This window comes from Phocoena sinus, chromosome 1, assembly GCF_008692025.1.
Source record: "Phocoena sinus isolate mPhoSin1 chromosome 1, mPhoSin1.pri, whole genome shotgun sequence".
NCBI classification, from domain to species: Eukaryota; Metazoa; Chordata; class Mammalia; order Artiodactyla; family Phocoenidae; genus Phocoena; species Phocoena sinus.
This window is the reverse complement of record NC_045763.1, coordinates 102,486,076-102,502,377: the sequence shown is the minus strand read 5'-3', so window position 1 is coordinate 102,502,377 and position 16,302 is coordinate 102,486,076. Positions and strand designations below refer to the sequence as shown.

Genomic DNA, 16,302 nt, shown 5'->3' with positions numbered 1-16,302 from the left:
CCCTCTTGGGTTGGATTTGCAGCCAGGCTTAAGAACTTCCCATTTACAGTGCTGGAAAAATCACTGAGGATTTTGGACAAGGAGGTGAGATGAATGAGATGAAATTGGAATTTTAGATAAATCAGTCTGGTAGTGTTATGTGGCAGAATATGGAAAGGGTTGACACTGGAAGTTAGCAGATGTGTCAGACCCCTGGACTAAAATATGATGTCATTTAGGGCAAAAGATGAATACACAAGGTATCTTGAAATATTGATAAGACTTGCAACATTGGGTGTGTAGGTGGAGAGGGAGGAATCAAAGATCATTACAGAAGTGGCCCTACGTCAGGCCAGTTCAGTTACTCTTTGAGTGGGAACTGGGCATGTGTATGTCTTAAAGCTTCCCAAGTGATTTGAGAATCATTGCTCTAAGAAGTGTCTAGTCTGGGTAATAGAATGATCCAAATAAAATTGAAAGATTTGACAAATGTAACATTTGATATTTGAAGTTATTGTATAAAGTCATGGAATGTTAGGTATACCCAATAGCCACAGATCAGCTGTTACTAAGTTTTCATTTTGCATAGGAGAAACTGAAACTCAGGGAGATTAAATAATTTGTTTGTTACATTTTACTGGTAAGTATCAGTGTGATTAATATTGAGCTCTCCTACTCTGTTTCACCAGGTCTGACCTCTCACCTTATAGTCATTATTTCTGATCTTAAAATATACTATCCACCTCTCAGCATATCTAAAACCAAATCCACCTTTTCTTTTCCCCATATAAGTCATTTTAGTTAACAACACCATTTTAGCTAACATTTGAGGCACTGCAAAATAATAATTTTTTACAGCTAATACAAAGCACAATTCTGTGATTTTATTTATACATATATTACACTTCTCTTCCCTTCTTATCTTAATTGTTTCTCTTCTATAGACATTCCTCATCTGTTTATGGCAACAGCTCTAATGAGATGTCTGTTTCCTTCACTAAGTGATCCTTCATAGGATTTCAGGATTTCATACTCTTTCATCAAGAACTAAGGCTCTCTGTTTCCTGTTATATCAAGTTGAAACACTTCATAATCTGGCTCTACTGCATCTGTCACACCATACATCTCATTTCACTTTAACCCAGCCCTCTGTTCTAGCCAGGCTAGCCTATTGATTCCTCTGAAACAACAAGCCACACTTGCTGTGACAGTCTCATGCAATAAAGCTCCCTTGATGTCAGGCATAGAAAATCCTATACATGGTCTCTGCTCTCAAGGGACTTAGGATTTAGTTGTATACTCTGGCTTGGTTTATGTGATATTTTATGCCTAGAATACTCAGCTGTTTTCTTTTTCTCAAAAATCTGCCCATTTCTCCAAATTAAGCTGAAATAGTCTACCTCTTAACTAAAAGCCTTCTCTGACCATGTTGCTTTGATGCACAGACGGTGATGCATAAACAATAAATAGTATTTCTAGAATAGTATGTGATGTAGTAGATACCCAGATATTAGTTGAGCAAATTAATTTTGGACATTTTGTCCTATATTCTAGTTTTCCCTCCATGTATAAATAACTCTTCTCAACAAGGGTGTAAACTCCCTGATGGCAGGAAATTCTTTTATGTTTTCCACAGTACCTAACACAGTGCTAGGTAGTTACAAAACACTTATACTAAATAGAATATTATGTTATGTAACTTCGAATTTATTTGTGGGGGGGGTGTCAATAAGGACTGAATAATTTCGGGTTTTGAGTGTACAGTACCAAAGGAGGTATCCATTAGCACTTGGGAGATTGCTTAAATGACATTGAGTGTGTGTGCTTCCAAGTTTTCTGCCTTGCTTGATTCTAAGTTAATGAAATGAGTTTGTCCCTCTAGCTACCTTCTGTTCCTGATTCTTTTATGTAAGTTATACTTAATGTCTTCATTCTTATCTCTAGTATGAAGTGTAACAGAACAGACTTTACCACCTGAAACTGCTGCTTCAAGTTCAGATCAGGCAAGGAACAAACCTCGAAACAACCAACAAGACCAAAGAAGAGTACACTTAAGTTGAAGACACAACACTTGATCTGAAACAAGAAGTTTGTGCCTACTCAACAGCTTTGAAAGAGCACTTCCCAACGCTGCTAGTAGTCTTTGTTTTCTTCAGTGCTGTACTGTGAGATTGCCTGGTGCAGCAGCAGTTGTATTCTTTATTAGCTTGATAGGTCATTTTCTCTCGCACGCGCGCTCTCTCTCTCTTTTCTTTTTTTTTTTTTTTTTTTTTTAACAATAGCAACTTTCATCCTTTGAAACGTGTGCTGAAAAAGAAGAATCAGCAAATACTACTGAAAGTGCAATATTTGATTATCACTGCGAGGTAGGTTTATCGTTTCCTATTGGCAAGAATCAGTTTATAATTCTAGATTTCCTAATTATTTGGTTAAATTTAAAATCTTAATCTGTTTGCTTCTAAAGGTATTCTGAAAACAGTTTATATTATCAACTATTAGTCTGAAAATATCAACACTAGATTATTTTAACTTGTTGTCTTTTGTTAGATGACAATATTTATGCCCAAAACTGGGATTTTCCACCCCAGATTATATTTATTAATACATGTAGGTCTCTTGATTTATTGGTCTCTTAGAAAGAAAAACTCTCTCTGTACTGTTAAGTTAGGGTTTCAGTTAGGAGTGCCCTTTGTAGTCTTTCTACAGAGAAGGGACATTTGAAGGTGAGTTGTACTTTGTTAAGAGGGAGAAGAGTTTTTGGTAGAGGTATAGAGGTAACGGAATGAGCAGATTTGGGGAGATATGAAAGCACATGGTATATGTTGAGTAGTCTGTTATGAACGGAGTAGAGAATACAGTTTTGTGGGTCAGAGAGAATAACTGGAAAGGGAGGCTTGCTGGAGGCAGGTTCTACAGGGCCCACTCTACTTGCCTTTATTTTTCAGGAAAGTTGTCAGCTGTTTATAAGCAAGGGCTTAATGGATTTTGTATTTCAAACCTGAGATAGTTTATTGCTTCAGATTTTAAAGTTACATGTTCATAAATGTATCTTTGAAAGACAAATGGTGCAACTTTTAAGGAATAGGCTGAGGATGGGAAGACCTGTTAGGAGCAGTGGACAGAGTGGAAGGAAGATAAAAGCTAGGGTAAAGGCAGAGAAAGAGGTAGACACTAGTTGTTTTAATGGTAGAAGTAATAGGACTGGTGACTAGTTGAATGGGAAGTTGAGGCTGGAGGGAATTGATTTAGTCTATCCAGTTGTCCAAGTTAGAAATCTTTGTTCATAGGAATGGGGAAGTTCAGGTAGGAATTTGTGGAAATCTGTTTTATTAGTAATCTGAAGTTGAGAAAATATTATAGTATGGAATGTTAAACAGTGGTTGTTTGGGGGAGGTAAGATTGTGAAGGGCAATTGATCCTTTTTAATCTTTAGTTTCTAGAGTTTCTAAAATCAGCAGAAATAAAGACTTGGAATTCAGAAAGGAGTCATCACTTTATAGGTAATAAAGGAAGAAGTGCCAAAGAAGAGAATGTTGAAAGAAATAGGTAGTCCAGGTAGGAATGCCAAGGAAGAGAATTTCAAGAACTGGGTGGTAATCCTTTTGTAAAACGCTTCATTGATCAAATGAGGAGAATGAAAACAGACCACTCCTAGGTTGTTGTCTTATAAAAGCTTCATCACCATTTCAAGAAGTAGTGGGCCTTTATCTCCAGTTTATTTAAAGGTTAAGGACCTGGCTGTGGTAATGACCTTACTGTGGACCAGAATTCCTTAATTTAAAACTACCATTAACACCAATTTATTTAAATTACCCATAAACAGACATATAATTACTCAGTATTAAGGGGTTTTTTTGTTTTTTAAGCATTGACTAATTTAATCCTCACATCCACAGTGGCATTGGTACTTTTGTTTTTAATTAATTTATTTATTTTTGCTGTATTGGGTCTTCGTTTCTGTGCGAGGGCTTTCTCTAGTTGTGGCAAGTGGGGGCCACTCTTCATCACAGTGTGTGGGCCTCTCACTATCGCGGCCTCTCTCGTTGCGGAGCACAGGCTCAGTAGTTGTGGCTCACGGGCCTAGTTGCTCCGCGGCATGTGGGATCCTCCCAGACCAGGGCTCGAACCCGTGTCCCCTGCATTAGCAGGCAGATTCTCAACCACTGTGCCACCAGGGAAGCCCAAGGTTATTGTATTACTTGCTTTTTTTGTTTCTTCCTACCTCCTCATCTGATTTTTTAAAAAATAATTTTAGACTGGTACCACTTGTGCTGGGTTAGATAAAATAATGGGGATTGAAATTGTACAGCTCTATCGTTACTATTCAGAAGGGTAGAAGATTAGATGTTACAGCTTTCATTGCATTGACGTGAATTGTAGAGATGGATTTAAAGTAGAAGTGCTTTTTGTTTAGCCTAATCTTTGTATTCTGAATATTAGTTTACTACAGGAGCATCCCGCCCCGGGGTGGTGGAGGTGGGGGGAAGCAAAGCTGTAAGGAAACAAGACAGGGTGACTAGGGGAGGGCTATTGACAACCTGTCCTAGAGGATCCCAGTTTAGTCATTGAACTTCTCAGGAAGCCTAAGCTCAAAAGCCGCTCCCTGCTCCTTCTGGCATCAGCTGAGCCATTGGCATTATTGGCACTGCCCACAATGGCATCGCAGACCATTGTGAGAGAAAGCCATCATCTGCTACGTGAACATTTTTAATGCGTAAATGCATGCATAGCTGTCAAAAGTTGAGTTATGTAAGGGCTTCCCTGGTGGCGCAGTGGTTGAGAGTCCGCCTGCCGACGCCAGGGACACGGGTTCGTGCCCCAGTCCAGGAAGATCCCACATGCCGCGGAGCGGCTGGGCCCGTGAGCCATGGCTGCTGAGCCTGCGCGTCCGGAGCCTGTGCTCCGCAACGGGAGAGGCCACAAGAGTGAGAAGCCTGCGTACTGCAAAGAAAAAAAAAAAAAAAGTTGAGTTATATAGATTAATTCACGTATTTACAAACAGATAAATAACAATTGGGGGGTTATTGACAGTAAAACGTGTTCTGATTGTACAGTTGTGAATTATTCCATTTAAAATGAGTGCAGCTAAGGAAACAGATTTGGTAATGCAGTAGAACCGCAGATTTTGGGTTTTTTTTTTTTTTTACTTTAATTTTTATTGGAGCATAGTTGCTTTACAATGTTATGTTTCTTGCTGTACAGCAAAGTGAATCAGTCACACATATACACATATCCACCCTTTTTTAGATTTCCTTTCCATTTATGTCACCACAGAGCATTGAGTAGAGTTCCCTGTGCCATACAGTAGGTAGGTACTCATTAGTTATCTATTTTATACATAGTAGTGTATATATGTCAGTCCCAGTCTTCCAATTCATCCCACCCTGCCCCTTCCCTCCTTGGTAACTATAAGTTTGTTCTCTACATCTGAGAACCACAGATTTTAAAAGAGCCTTTGTAAAAAACAGTAAAAGTAGTACATAATTAGGAATGAATAAAAATATTGAGGAGTGGGATTGGCCTTAAAAAATATCAATGAATAAGGCTTATAAGAAGTTTGTCATGTGAAGATAGACATGGATTGTTTTGATGAATATTTTGATCAAAGACAGTTTAAGGTGACAAGAAGGAAAGCAAAGCTAGGAACATTAAAAGAAAACTAAAGCTTCAGGTGAATGAGAAGATAACAGGGTAACTTGGCTAGGGGTGTGGAGACCTATGATCAGGAACTGTAAATGTCTTGATTGATTTTTCAAAGTCAGGTGTGCGAACTTTGGAGCCTGCTCTCCATCCCTAGCAAAAATCCAGGAGCAAACAAATAAAAAATAAGATCTTTCAATAAGGAGATTTGACAGAGTATCTCTTGATAACATAGTGGTCAGTATGGAATATAGATTGGATTATAAGCATTAAAAGGCTTTGACTAATGGACTGGTTTTCAGAGAGGTCTCCATATGTGTGCTGCCAGATTCTCTTCTTGCTCTACTTTTTAAAAAGATTTAGTGGTAAGTAGTTATGTGTGTGCTCTGTACTAAGCACCATTCCAGGGTTTTTGTATAACCGTCCCCACAACCCTGTGAGGTGGGTATTAAGGAAGGACATAGAATGCTTAAAAGACAGATTACAAAGGCTAATGATTTAAAATTATCCCTCTAAATTGGAATTCCAGGTTAACTAAGAAATTTAAAAGCATTAGATTAGTTTTTTCTTTAGTAACAAATGATCAGTTATACAAGTACTAAAAGGAGAAAATAATGATTTTACTAATTTATTAAGGAGTAATAGAGGTTTTTTTTTTTTTTTTTGCGGTATGTGGGCCTCTCACTGCTGTGGCCTCTCACACTGCGGAGCACAGGCTCCAGACGCTCACGCTCAGCGGCCATGGCTCACAGGCTCAGCCGCTCCGCGGCATGTGGGATCCTCCCGGACCGGGGCACGAACCCGTATCCCCTGCATCGGCAGGCGGACTCTCAACCACTGCGCCACCAGGGAAGCCCAGGAGTAATAGAGTTTTGTTGTTATTGTTGTTTTTAGTTATATAAAGTTACTCAAACTTTAGTCTACAGAATCCAGAAACGTAATCACTCAGTGCTTTCTATATATTGGTCAGGGTACAGTAAGAATAGTAGTGAAATGTACTTCAGTGAATAATAATTTGAAACATATCCAGAAGACAGCAGTTAGTCTGAAAAACAGTTGCATTCCGAAAACTGAAAGGAGCAAAGGAAGTTAAGGGGAAGTATGTTTAGATTAAGAAAACAGTCATTTTCTAAAACTGTCATACAGTGAAATAGGTTGCCTTTTCTAAACTAATTCCTTTTCAGTGGGAGCCAGGCAGACTAGGTTAGGAAAAAGGAGGGGGAAACAGCTCAGAGATGTTGCAAGAAGAAATTACAGAGCACAGAATTTTGATTTTTTTCCCCCACCTCCCAAGGGAATTTGGAAATCACTTAGGCCATCATTTTACATCTGCAGAAACAATCCCAGAGAAGTTTTAAAAAGTATGAGAAGCAAGACTAAAAGCCAGTCTTTTGATTCTAGTTCTGTGTTCTTTAGGGAACTTTAGTTGATTTCTTGAATTAGAAGTGAAGTTTAAATTTGATCTGTGACTTTTTTCCATTTCTCCTTTAAAAAAAAAATCATTGTTAATGATTTTTAAAAAATTTTTTGGGCCATGTTTGGGTCGTCATTGCTGCGTGTGAGCTTTCTCTAGTTAAAGCGAGCGGCAAGCAGGGGCTCCTCTTCGTTGCAGTGCGCGGGCTTCTCGATATGATGGCTTCTCATTGCGGAGCATAGGCTCTAGGCCCGAGGGCTCAGTAGTTGTGGCTCGCGGGCTTAGTTGCTCCGTGGCATGTGGGAATCTTCTCGGACTAGAGATCGAACCCGTGACCCCTGCATCGGCAGGCGGATTCTTAACCAGTGTGCCACCAGGGAAGTCCCGTTAATGACTTTCTGATTAAAAACAAATACATAGAAAAGAGTAGAAAGTCTAAACTTGGTGTTGGGGGTGTTCGTCTGCTGTGTTCACTGCTATACATGTAGAACCTAGAACAGTGCTGATGCATTGTAGGCATTCGAGTTCTGGTTTAGCATATAAAGCAGTGGTTAAGAATGTGAGCCATGGAGTGAGTACTGAGTTCTGTTCCCATTTACCAATTTTAGCTCTGTGCACTTAGAACACCATCTTAAGTGTTACATTGTCTGGGAGTATTGAAGTAGACTTTCCTGGTCTTTCCTTTTTAAAATACAGTTGAAATTATATTATAGAAATATTTTTGTCATAATATAAATGACTATGAAACTTTAGATTGTTTCCGGGAATTTGTTATTAAAACATTTTAATGAACACATTTGTGCATAAAGCCTTGTCCACATTTCACATTTCCCCATGATAAGTTTCCTGCAGTGGAATTATTAAGGAAAGCACCTCCACATTTTGGTACATGTGGTTAAACTGTATTTCAGAAAGGTTGCACCAGTTTGCCACCATGAACATATATTAGCATGTTGTTCTTAACCTACTTTCTCAATTTTTTAAATCTTTTATCTTCGATAGTCTGATAAATGAATAATTGTTTTATCTAAATTTTTGCTTGCTAGAATTGAAGTTCATATGTTTTGTGTTTAATGAATGATCTTTTAAGACTTATTTGTCTTAATGTCTTTCCATAATTCAGCAAATGAGTGCTTACTATGTGCCAAGCACTGTCTAACACTAGGGATTTATCTTTGAACAAAAAGCCCCAGCTCTCATAGAGCTTATATTCTGGTAGTTTAATTCTTACTGATTTGCTTAAATTCTTTAATGATACACTCATATATTTACATTTGCGTTTGTTCTCTTTAGGTTTGAGTATAAAAGCTTATACTTTTTATGTAATCAAATATTTATCCTTTCCCTTGGCGTTTTTTTTCTATTGACTTTAAACCTAGAAAGTGCCCCCTTCCAAAAACTTTATAAATGCATACATTTTTATTTAATATTTGTTAAGGCATTTAACACAGTTCATCTAGAATATATTTTTTGTATACTGTGAGATGAGCAACTAAATTGATTTTCCCCCTATTTAAAAAAAAGCCAAGTAACATTTACATACTGATCCACCACCACCCCCTTTTTTGATGTTGTCTTTATGTTAATTTTTTATAAACAAGCATCTGTTGTTGAGCTGTCTACTTTTTCCATTGTATTTCTCTTTTTACGTAATTGTTTGGTGGTTTTGTTTGTTTTGTTTTTTAAGGAACATCACTTTTGTTTAATGGTGCTTTAAAGTTTTGATGGTGCTGGTTTTAAAAAAATTTAGCTGAACTATTAGGAATTCTTTTAAGGGTTAACATACTGTCTTATCTAAAGTTGCTTGAGTGATATATGGGTTTCCCTTTTTAAAAAGTAGCCCTCAAATTAGATAAAGGCTAGAGAAAAATACTTAAGTCAGGAAAGGTGCTAGGAGAAAGGAGAGGTTCTGGTTCAATTCTGTTTTGATGTGCACATCTAAAGGTGAGATGAGATGAGCAGTATAGCCTAAATTCCAGTATGCTTGTTGGGGAATAGTTTAGTCTTAGGAAGAAATGATAGCTCTAATCCCTTCTCATTCTGGTTCATTTTCCCTTAGGGTGAGAAAAACGTGAGTCTTACCTCTTACCTTCAGCTAGGACTACTAGGACTGGAGACTTGAGAATGTGGTTTTTGCAGCTTCCTGGCCTATGTATTACAGATCGTATCATTCATTGCGTTCTTACTTGTATGGCGGTAAGAACTAGTCTAAACATGAAAAAAGCACAGCTTGAAAGTCATGGTCTAAGTCAGTGATGGTGGAATAGTGGTCTTCAAATTAATTTGATCATACTGTTTAACAAGAAGAGCATGTATGTCAAGAGCATGTATGTATGTGTGTATATTTATAAATCGTGTGATTATACTGCTCCATTTGCATTGTGAAGCAGTGGTACCAATAAGACAAAGGTGAAATAAGCAATATTGTGAAAATAGTGTACCTGTTAACAGTGTAGAAACTTTTCAACCCCACTAGAAATATATATATCTGGATGCTTAGTTTATGAGTGTTTAATTTAAAAACTTTATACTATCATGAATTAATATCTGAGGGACAGTATGCGTTTTATGTTTTATTGGTACTGGTATAAGTCTGTATCATAGTCTTGATCTTAATGTTTTGTCAGACTTGTCAGATCTCATTAGATGGTCATTTATTTCATAATGTGGAGGTACAAGAACTAATACTAGGATTAGAAGTGCTGGCTTCCAATTCTCTGCCTTTGCTTGCTTTATTAGCATTATCTTCTAAGATTCTTCTGTGGGAATCTTTTTCAACAGTTTGTCTATTTGTGAGGGCAGTTTAGTTAAACTAGATAGCTAAATATGTACACTTAATTGGAGAGATGTAAACTTTAATATGCTGAAAGTAAATGAACGAGGGCTTCATTGTCAATCTCTTGTGAGGTTCTCCACTCTTTCCTCAGAGTACTTAAGTAATGTATGACGTGATACGACCTGACATATCAACTCAGCAAGGCCTCTTCTATAAATACATAATAACCATTTGTAAAAGCTAGTTTTTATCTCTGGCCAAATATATATATTCTAGTTCAGATATTTTCTTCCTATACCCCATTAGATTATCCTGTGTGTACCCTACTTGAGGGAGACAAGTGATTGAGAATATTGGATTCTGTGTAAAGTTGTGGGACATTGAGAAGAAGTTGGTCTCAGTTGTCTTGCTGTAGCAACCACCAGAGTCCTTATGGCATTTTTAAAATTGTAAATGTTATGGATTAGGGGTTAAGTAAGTGCTTAAAAAATACATTTCAGTTTGACCGTTTAGTGTTAATGCTATAATTTATTTTGTTGATAGAAATCTGATTAAATGAATTATATTTTGCTAAACTAACTTAGTGATAAATGTAAAGATATACAGGTTGACTGTCAAATGTGTGTTAAATTGTTATTGATCATAGTTGTAAACATTGTGCTATGTTATCACAGCTGTTTGAGATGGAGAACGTTTTTACTGTGTCATCAGATCCTCATCCCCCTCCTACAGCCCCTCCTTCACTTTCTTTACCTTTATCTTCATCTTCTACCTCATCTGGGACTAAAAAACAAAAGAGGACCCCCACGTATCAGAGATCTGTAAGTCAGGGAAGCAGTCATCCCAGCTTTTTTCTTTGTGTTAAGAGCATGACTCAGAAGGGCCACTCAGTTTGATTGAAATACCCTGCAAACTCACTTTCTAACTTCCCTAAGTATTTCCTTCACCTTGAATCTTGAAAGGTAAGTTTAATAGTTTAGGCCTTGCTACTCAGAGTGTGTCCAAGAATCAGAAGTATTGGTATCACCTTGGGAGCTTGTTAGAAGTGGAGAATCTCAAACCCCTGCCGCTGAATCAGATTTTGTATTTTAACCAGATCACTGGGTAACTTCAGTTTGAGAAGCCCTAGTTTCGAGTCAGTATTGTAGAGGTAGACCTTCTTTGTTCAACTCCTCTGTCATTTGACTTTGGCAAGTCATTTAATCTCAATGTCTGTTTTGTCATTGGTAAAATTGGGACAGTATTCCTCATGGGCTTTTGTAAAAATTAAATGAGTTAGTACACATCCGACACAAAAGAGTGTCTAGCATGAATGAATTAGAACTTAACCACCTACAGATGTGATGGCTTTGATTTGCATGATTTGGCTATCCCACCCAGTGTTTACTTAAAACTTGAGTTTATCTTTTTAGAATTTCAGTCATCTTTTTTTCCTGATGAAAAATTTTTTTACTTGCCCAACGTCAAACTTAAATGAAAATGTTTATAAGTCAAATTTTCAATGAAAGGGTCTAAAACTAGGTATAAAGATGTGGATCTGTTGCTATAGTAAATCAATTATAGACTAACCTTTCCTAGGGATTTTGCCCTATTTCCATGCTTCACTTAAATAAAATGAATTATCCAATGTGATAGACAGTATCTGATGATTAAATAGGTCCCAGTGCATTGCATTTAAATAAATAGCCCTTCTGTTCACTAAAGAATGTTTTATTTTGCTTTATCTGACCATAGAAACAAATGACAGTATTTAGAGAGTTCAGTGTCTGAAACAGGTGAAAAGATTTCTTTAATTGTACCTGTGAAGTGATTGAAGATTTTTAGGATTGAAGAGCTTTTGTTGTCTTGGAGTTCTTAGAAGACTCTTGCTTTCTAACTCATTATTTTGAGTCATCTTCCATTAAAGGACCTGAGCATGCATGTATTTTCTAGTTTGAAATAAGTATTGCATGGAAAGTTTCTTTTATTGTTTTAATCTCTACTAACTTAAATAATTGCCTTCAAGATGCACGGCTTACCAAATAGCATCAGGGTTTCTATTTACGTTTCAAAATAAGTATTAATAAATTTAATGAAATGTCCTGGTAGTTTGGGTTTCCATCTCTTGAATAGTAGTTACCTTTGTTCTGATACTGTTGTTTTAGTAATTTAAAGTTAATGTAAAGGCAGCTTTTACTTATATAGTTACTTTATCTTAATATTTAAACTCCAGAAATTCTATTTGTTTGGTAAGTGAAAATTCTACCATGAATTGGGGCAGTTCCCCCAAAATAATTTGAATTACTTCCTCTGAAATGTTTTATTAGCTAAATTAACATTTCAGTAATAAAAACACATAATCTTCCCTTTATTTGTTTTACCTTTATTTGCCTTTTTATGTTAAAAATTCAGTGATTTGTTTTTTTTTTTTAACATCTTTATTGGGGTATAATTGCTTTACAATGGTGTGTTAGTTTCTGCTTTATAACAAAGTGAATCAGTTATATGAAAATTCAGTGATTTGTTGATCAGACTTATAGTAAGCTATGGAGGTAATATACAGATCTATATGTATTGAGTTCTTTCTCTTTTTAAAACAGATGAGCTTTGATCCAAATCTTCTCCACAACAATGGGCATAATGGGTACCCCAATGGTACTTCAGCAGCACTGCGTGAAACTGGGGTTATTGAAAAACTGCTAACCTCTTATGGATTTATTCAGTGTTCAGAACGTCAAGCTAGACTTTTCTTCCACTGTTCACAGTATAATGGCAACCTGCAGGACTTAAAAGTAGGAGGTAATCTGTTGGTTCTCCTTTTTATAAAACTAATCACAAATTTATCTTGCATATCAACTTACTCATGACAGTGTTATGCTTTTGGCCTTTTAATTGTACCAATTACTGAAGTTTGTTTATATAAATTAGCAGAATCCTGATTTTTGTTGTGGTGGTAGTCTTTTTGAGGGATGAGAGAGTAATTGATTAAAGATATCTTTGAATATTTTTTAAATAGACACTTGGTATATTTAATTGTTATTCCCCCAATAATGACTGTTTGGTTATATATTAGATTTTAAGCCAGTGAAAAAATTAAACTTTATAACGTTAGTTTTAATTATTTTGCCAGGTACTAGTTTGAGTAGTACCTGAAAGAAATAACTCTTACAATGTCACCACTTGGACTATGTGGAAATTCATTTTGGCTGACAACATAGAAATTACTTTCACATGTGAAAATGTGTGGCTTATTAAAGGACTGAAGTTACAAGGTCTCAGTGTGTGTTTTTTTAAAATATCTTTGAGAAAAAAGAACAATAGTTACATGAATATTTGGCATACCAAATACTCTAAACTGTACAAGAGTGTTATTTTGGTTAATCCTCATTTTACAGATGAAGAAACTCAGGGTATAGAGGGATTTTGGGGGTGAGGGGGGAAGCTTGCCAAACGTCATCATTACGTTGCATCAGCTGTAGTATGTGTAGGTGCCATGAAAACTAAGATATGGCTAGCTTAGTCTAAAGCAGTGGTTCTGAAACATTAGTGTGTATCAGAATTACCTACAAGGCTTGTTAAAATGCAGATTACTGTACGTGATGCCCAGAATTTGTTTTGGAGTGGGTCTGGAGTAGGGCCTGGGAATTTGCATTTCTGCTACATTCCAGGTGATGCTGCTGCTGATGCAGGGACCACACTTTAAGAATCACCAGTCTAAGGAAACTCAAATGCCTCATTAAGTTTAGCTTGAAAGTGAGATACCATTTGGCCAAAATTAGTCCACCAAACACAACACTCTCTTTGTTTTAGATGATGTTGAATTTGAAGTATCATCTGACCGGCGGACTGGGAAGCCCATTGCTGTTAAACTGGTGAAGATAAAACAAGAAATCCTCCCTGAAGAACGAATTAATGGACAAGTTAGTGACTTAGATGCTTTATGTTTTCTTAGGGCCCTGCATTTGCATATCTTTCACATTAGAAAAGGAAGATTCTCCCCATCTCCTCAGTTTGCACGCAAGAGAGCTATAGTATATAAAAGTTACTATTTTAAAATTATATCAGAAGCACTGGCATTTCTTGACCTGAAATAAAAATTTGGTCAAGACTCAATTTGGGTTTTTACACATAACCCTAAGTCTATACTTACAGTCAGCTTATGTACTGTAAGTTTGGAACTTGGCAGCATGACATCCTCTTGTGGATCATATTAAAATGTATCCCTTTGTATAGTATAGAGGATATTAAAATTCAGTTTATATTGCACAGTGCTGCTCCTGAAATGATTAGCAATGGAAATTTTTTTTTTTTTGACTGGTAGGTTGTGTGCGCTGTTCCTCACAACTTAGAGAGTAAATCTCCAGCTGCCCCGGGTCAGAGTCCAACAGGGAGTGTATGCTACGAACGTAATGGGGTAAACTTGTGTATTTTTCTTAAACCTTTGCCTGATCCACCATGTGATCTATAAGCGTACTTTAAAATTCAAAATAGGAAACGTAAGCTGCAGTTGATAAAAATCAGTTTAAAATTTGGTTTTGAAGAGGCTTCGAGTGCAGCATTATCAAAAAATCTAAAAAGAAAAAAATCCATAGGACTTCCAAGTGTCTTAGCTTGCCCAAGTGTGACCTTAGTTAGAACATTAAGGTAAAATGCTTCTTTTACTCGCTTTTTTTGGGGGTTGTGGGAGGGGATCTTTTTTCTGGTTCCTTTTAAGCACTAACTCAGCTTTTTTGTTTGGAATGCCTTATATAAAAATTGTTTTTTTTGAAATGTAACTACAGCCTCTGGGCAAATGCTTCCACGTGTGTAAGCTTTTTGAAGTTGGATTGCTGCTCAGCTGTGGACTCGCAGAAGTCATCAGCACCTTGGAGGGGAAGTGTGTTTATGTGAATAAACTATGTGCTTGTCAAAAGGCATTTAATTTTAAGAAATTTGGCTTTAAATGCCAGTTTAAGAAGTATTTAACAAAGTAAATCACAGTATACACTGAACATGCATCCTGCCAGTATAGTAATAATGCCTTATTAATCCACAGGAAGTGTTTTATCTGACTTACACCCCTGAAGATGTTGAAGGGAATGTTCAGCTGGAAACTGGAGATAAAATAAACTTTGTAATTGATAACAATAAACAGTAAGTTCTTTTTTCCCACCTAAGTGGTTTGTTTTTTTGTTTTTGTTTTTATTTTCCTTTTACAATAAGAAATTTGAAGCAAGTCAAAAACCTAACTTGTAAATCTGGATAATTTTCATGATCTTTTAAATTTTTATTCGTCAGCTAAGCATTTGAGCGTCAATTCTATGACAGGCACTATGCAGGGTGTCAGAGATAGGAGGATAATTAAAACATGATCAGAACTTTCAAGGAACTATTCTAGAGATCAGTGAAGGTTCTGCCATAGCAGCAGTGCTTGAGGTGCGCTTTACGACGAGGAAGTCACTAGGGAGATGAGAAAAACATTCTGGATAGAGGAACTACCATGGGGGAAGAGGCCAAAAGTTGGAGTTGATTTAATTGACTGGATCATGGAAAGATGAAGTTTGAACTTTATTCATTCGTCACAGGTGTCTTTGAAGGATTTTAAATGGGGAAGTGTGATTGGTTTCTGTTGTTGGAAGTGGTGGAGACGGTAGGCTTTTGGAGAGTAGGGATGCTATAGACTAGAGGCAGAGTTATGAAAATTAATATGAAAGATGAGGGTGTAGTATAGACAGGCCAGGGGTGTTTGGGTATAAAAGTCAAGTCACATTGAGAAGATAAAATCACCAAATTTTATAACTTTTTAGATAGGGGTGTGTATTAGAACTAAGGGAAAGGGAGTCCCAAATGCCATTTTTTTTGGCTTGGGCTACTGGGCAGATGATGATACCATTAACTGGACTAAGGAGGTACAGCAGAAAGTATTAAGAGTGGGAGAAGAATTGTGCTTATTTTGGCATTTTGACTTTGAGGTGTCTTTGGGGGAAGATATTAAATATGTAGTTGCATATATAGATCTGAACAAACTAGTTATGGACAAGAGTTAGAGCTGTTGAATTCATTGGCATAAGCAGTAAAGGAAAGTGTAGTTAAGAAAGCCCAGGGATGATTATTTTTATTTTGGAGTGGGAGAAACAGATACAAGTACAGAAGGAAGTTAAAAACAGGAGAAAGTGCTGGGAATGGACTTTGAATGGCAGTACAGAAAGAAAAGTCCCAAGAGTGTGCAGAATTATTAGCCTTGAACCTTACCTCTTGTGAGACTAGAAGGAATTGGATTGAGTTGTAGATTGATATTAGTAGTGCTAGTCTGAGGCCTCAATTTAATGTCAAGTTAGGAAACTTGGGAATAGGGCTTGAGTTTGAGGTGGATGGGGAGCCAGTGAAAGGGCTTTATTTAATCTTAATAAGTTCTTGAATGTGCTAAGAACTTGTACTAAATATTTTATGTACAGTTGTTAATCCTCAGAACAGCCTCATCTGGTAAGTTTCTTCATCTGTAAAATGAGGTATGTTCTCATAAAGTAACTTGCCT

At 36.7% G+C, this 16,302-nt stretch overlaps 1 protein-coding gene and 1 non-coding gene across 8 annotated transcripts in view; one reads left to right on the top strand and one right to left on the bottom strand.

Annotated features, from left to right (window-relative positions):
* CSDE1 (cold shock domain containing E1) overlaps positions 1 to 16,302 on the top strand; it is a 36,985-nt gene that overhangs the window by 4,914 nt on the left and 15,769 nt on the right. For 2 of the 7 annotated variants that reach the window (XM_032603158.1, XM_032603165.1), the window contains exons 2-5: positions 1,924 to 2,345; positions 12,389 to 12,587; positions 13,599 to 13,708; positions 14,824 to 14,921. In XM_032603158.1, coding sequence (XP_032459049.1) covers positions 12,389 to 12,587; positions 13,599 to 13,708; positions 14,824 to 14,921 — 407 coding nt within the window. In that variant the 5' untranslated portion in view covers positions 1,924 to 2,345. Of the gene's footprint in view, positions 1 to 1,923; positions 2,346 to 10,477; positions 10,631 to 12,388; positions 12,588 to 13,598; positions 13,709 to 14,109; positions 14,203 to 14,823; positions 14,922 to 16,302 lie in introns of those variants that run through there. The other 5 variants (XM_032603139.1, XM_032603183.1, XM_032603147.1 and 2 more) reach the window with 5 other exon arrangements.
* On the bottom strand, positions 4,589 to 4,674 carry LOC116745430. The gene has a single exon (XR_004347428.1). It is a non-coding gene; the product is annotated as a small nucleolar RNA SNORD35 (small nucleolar RNA).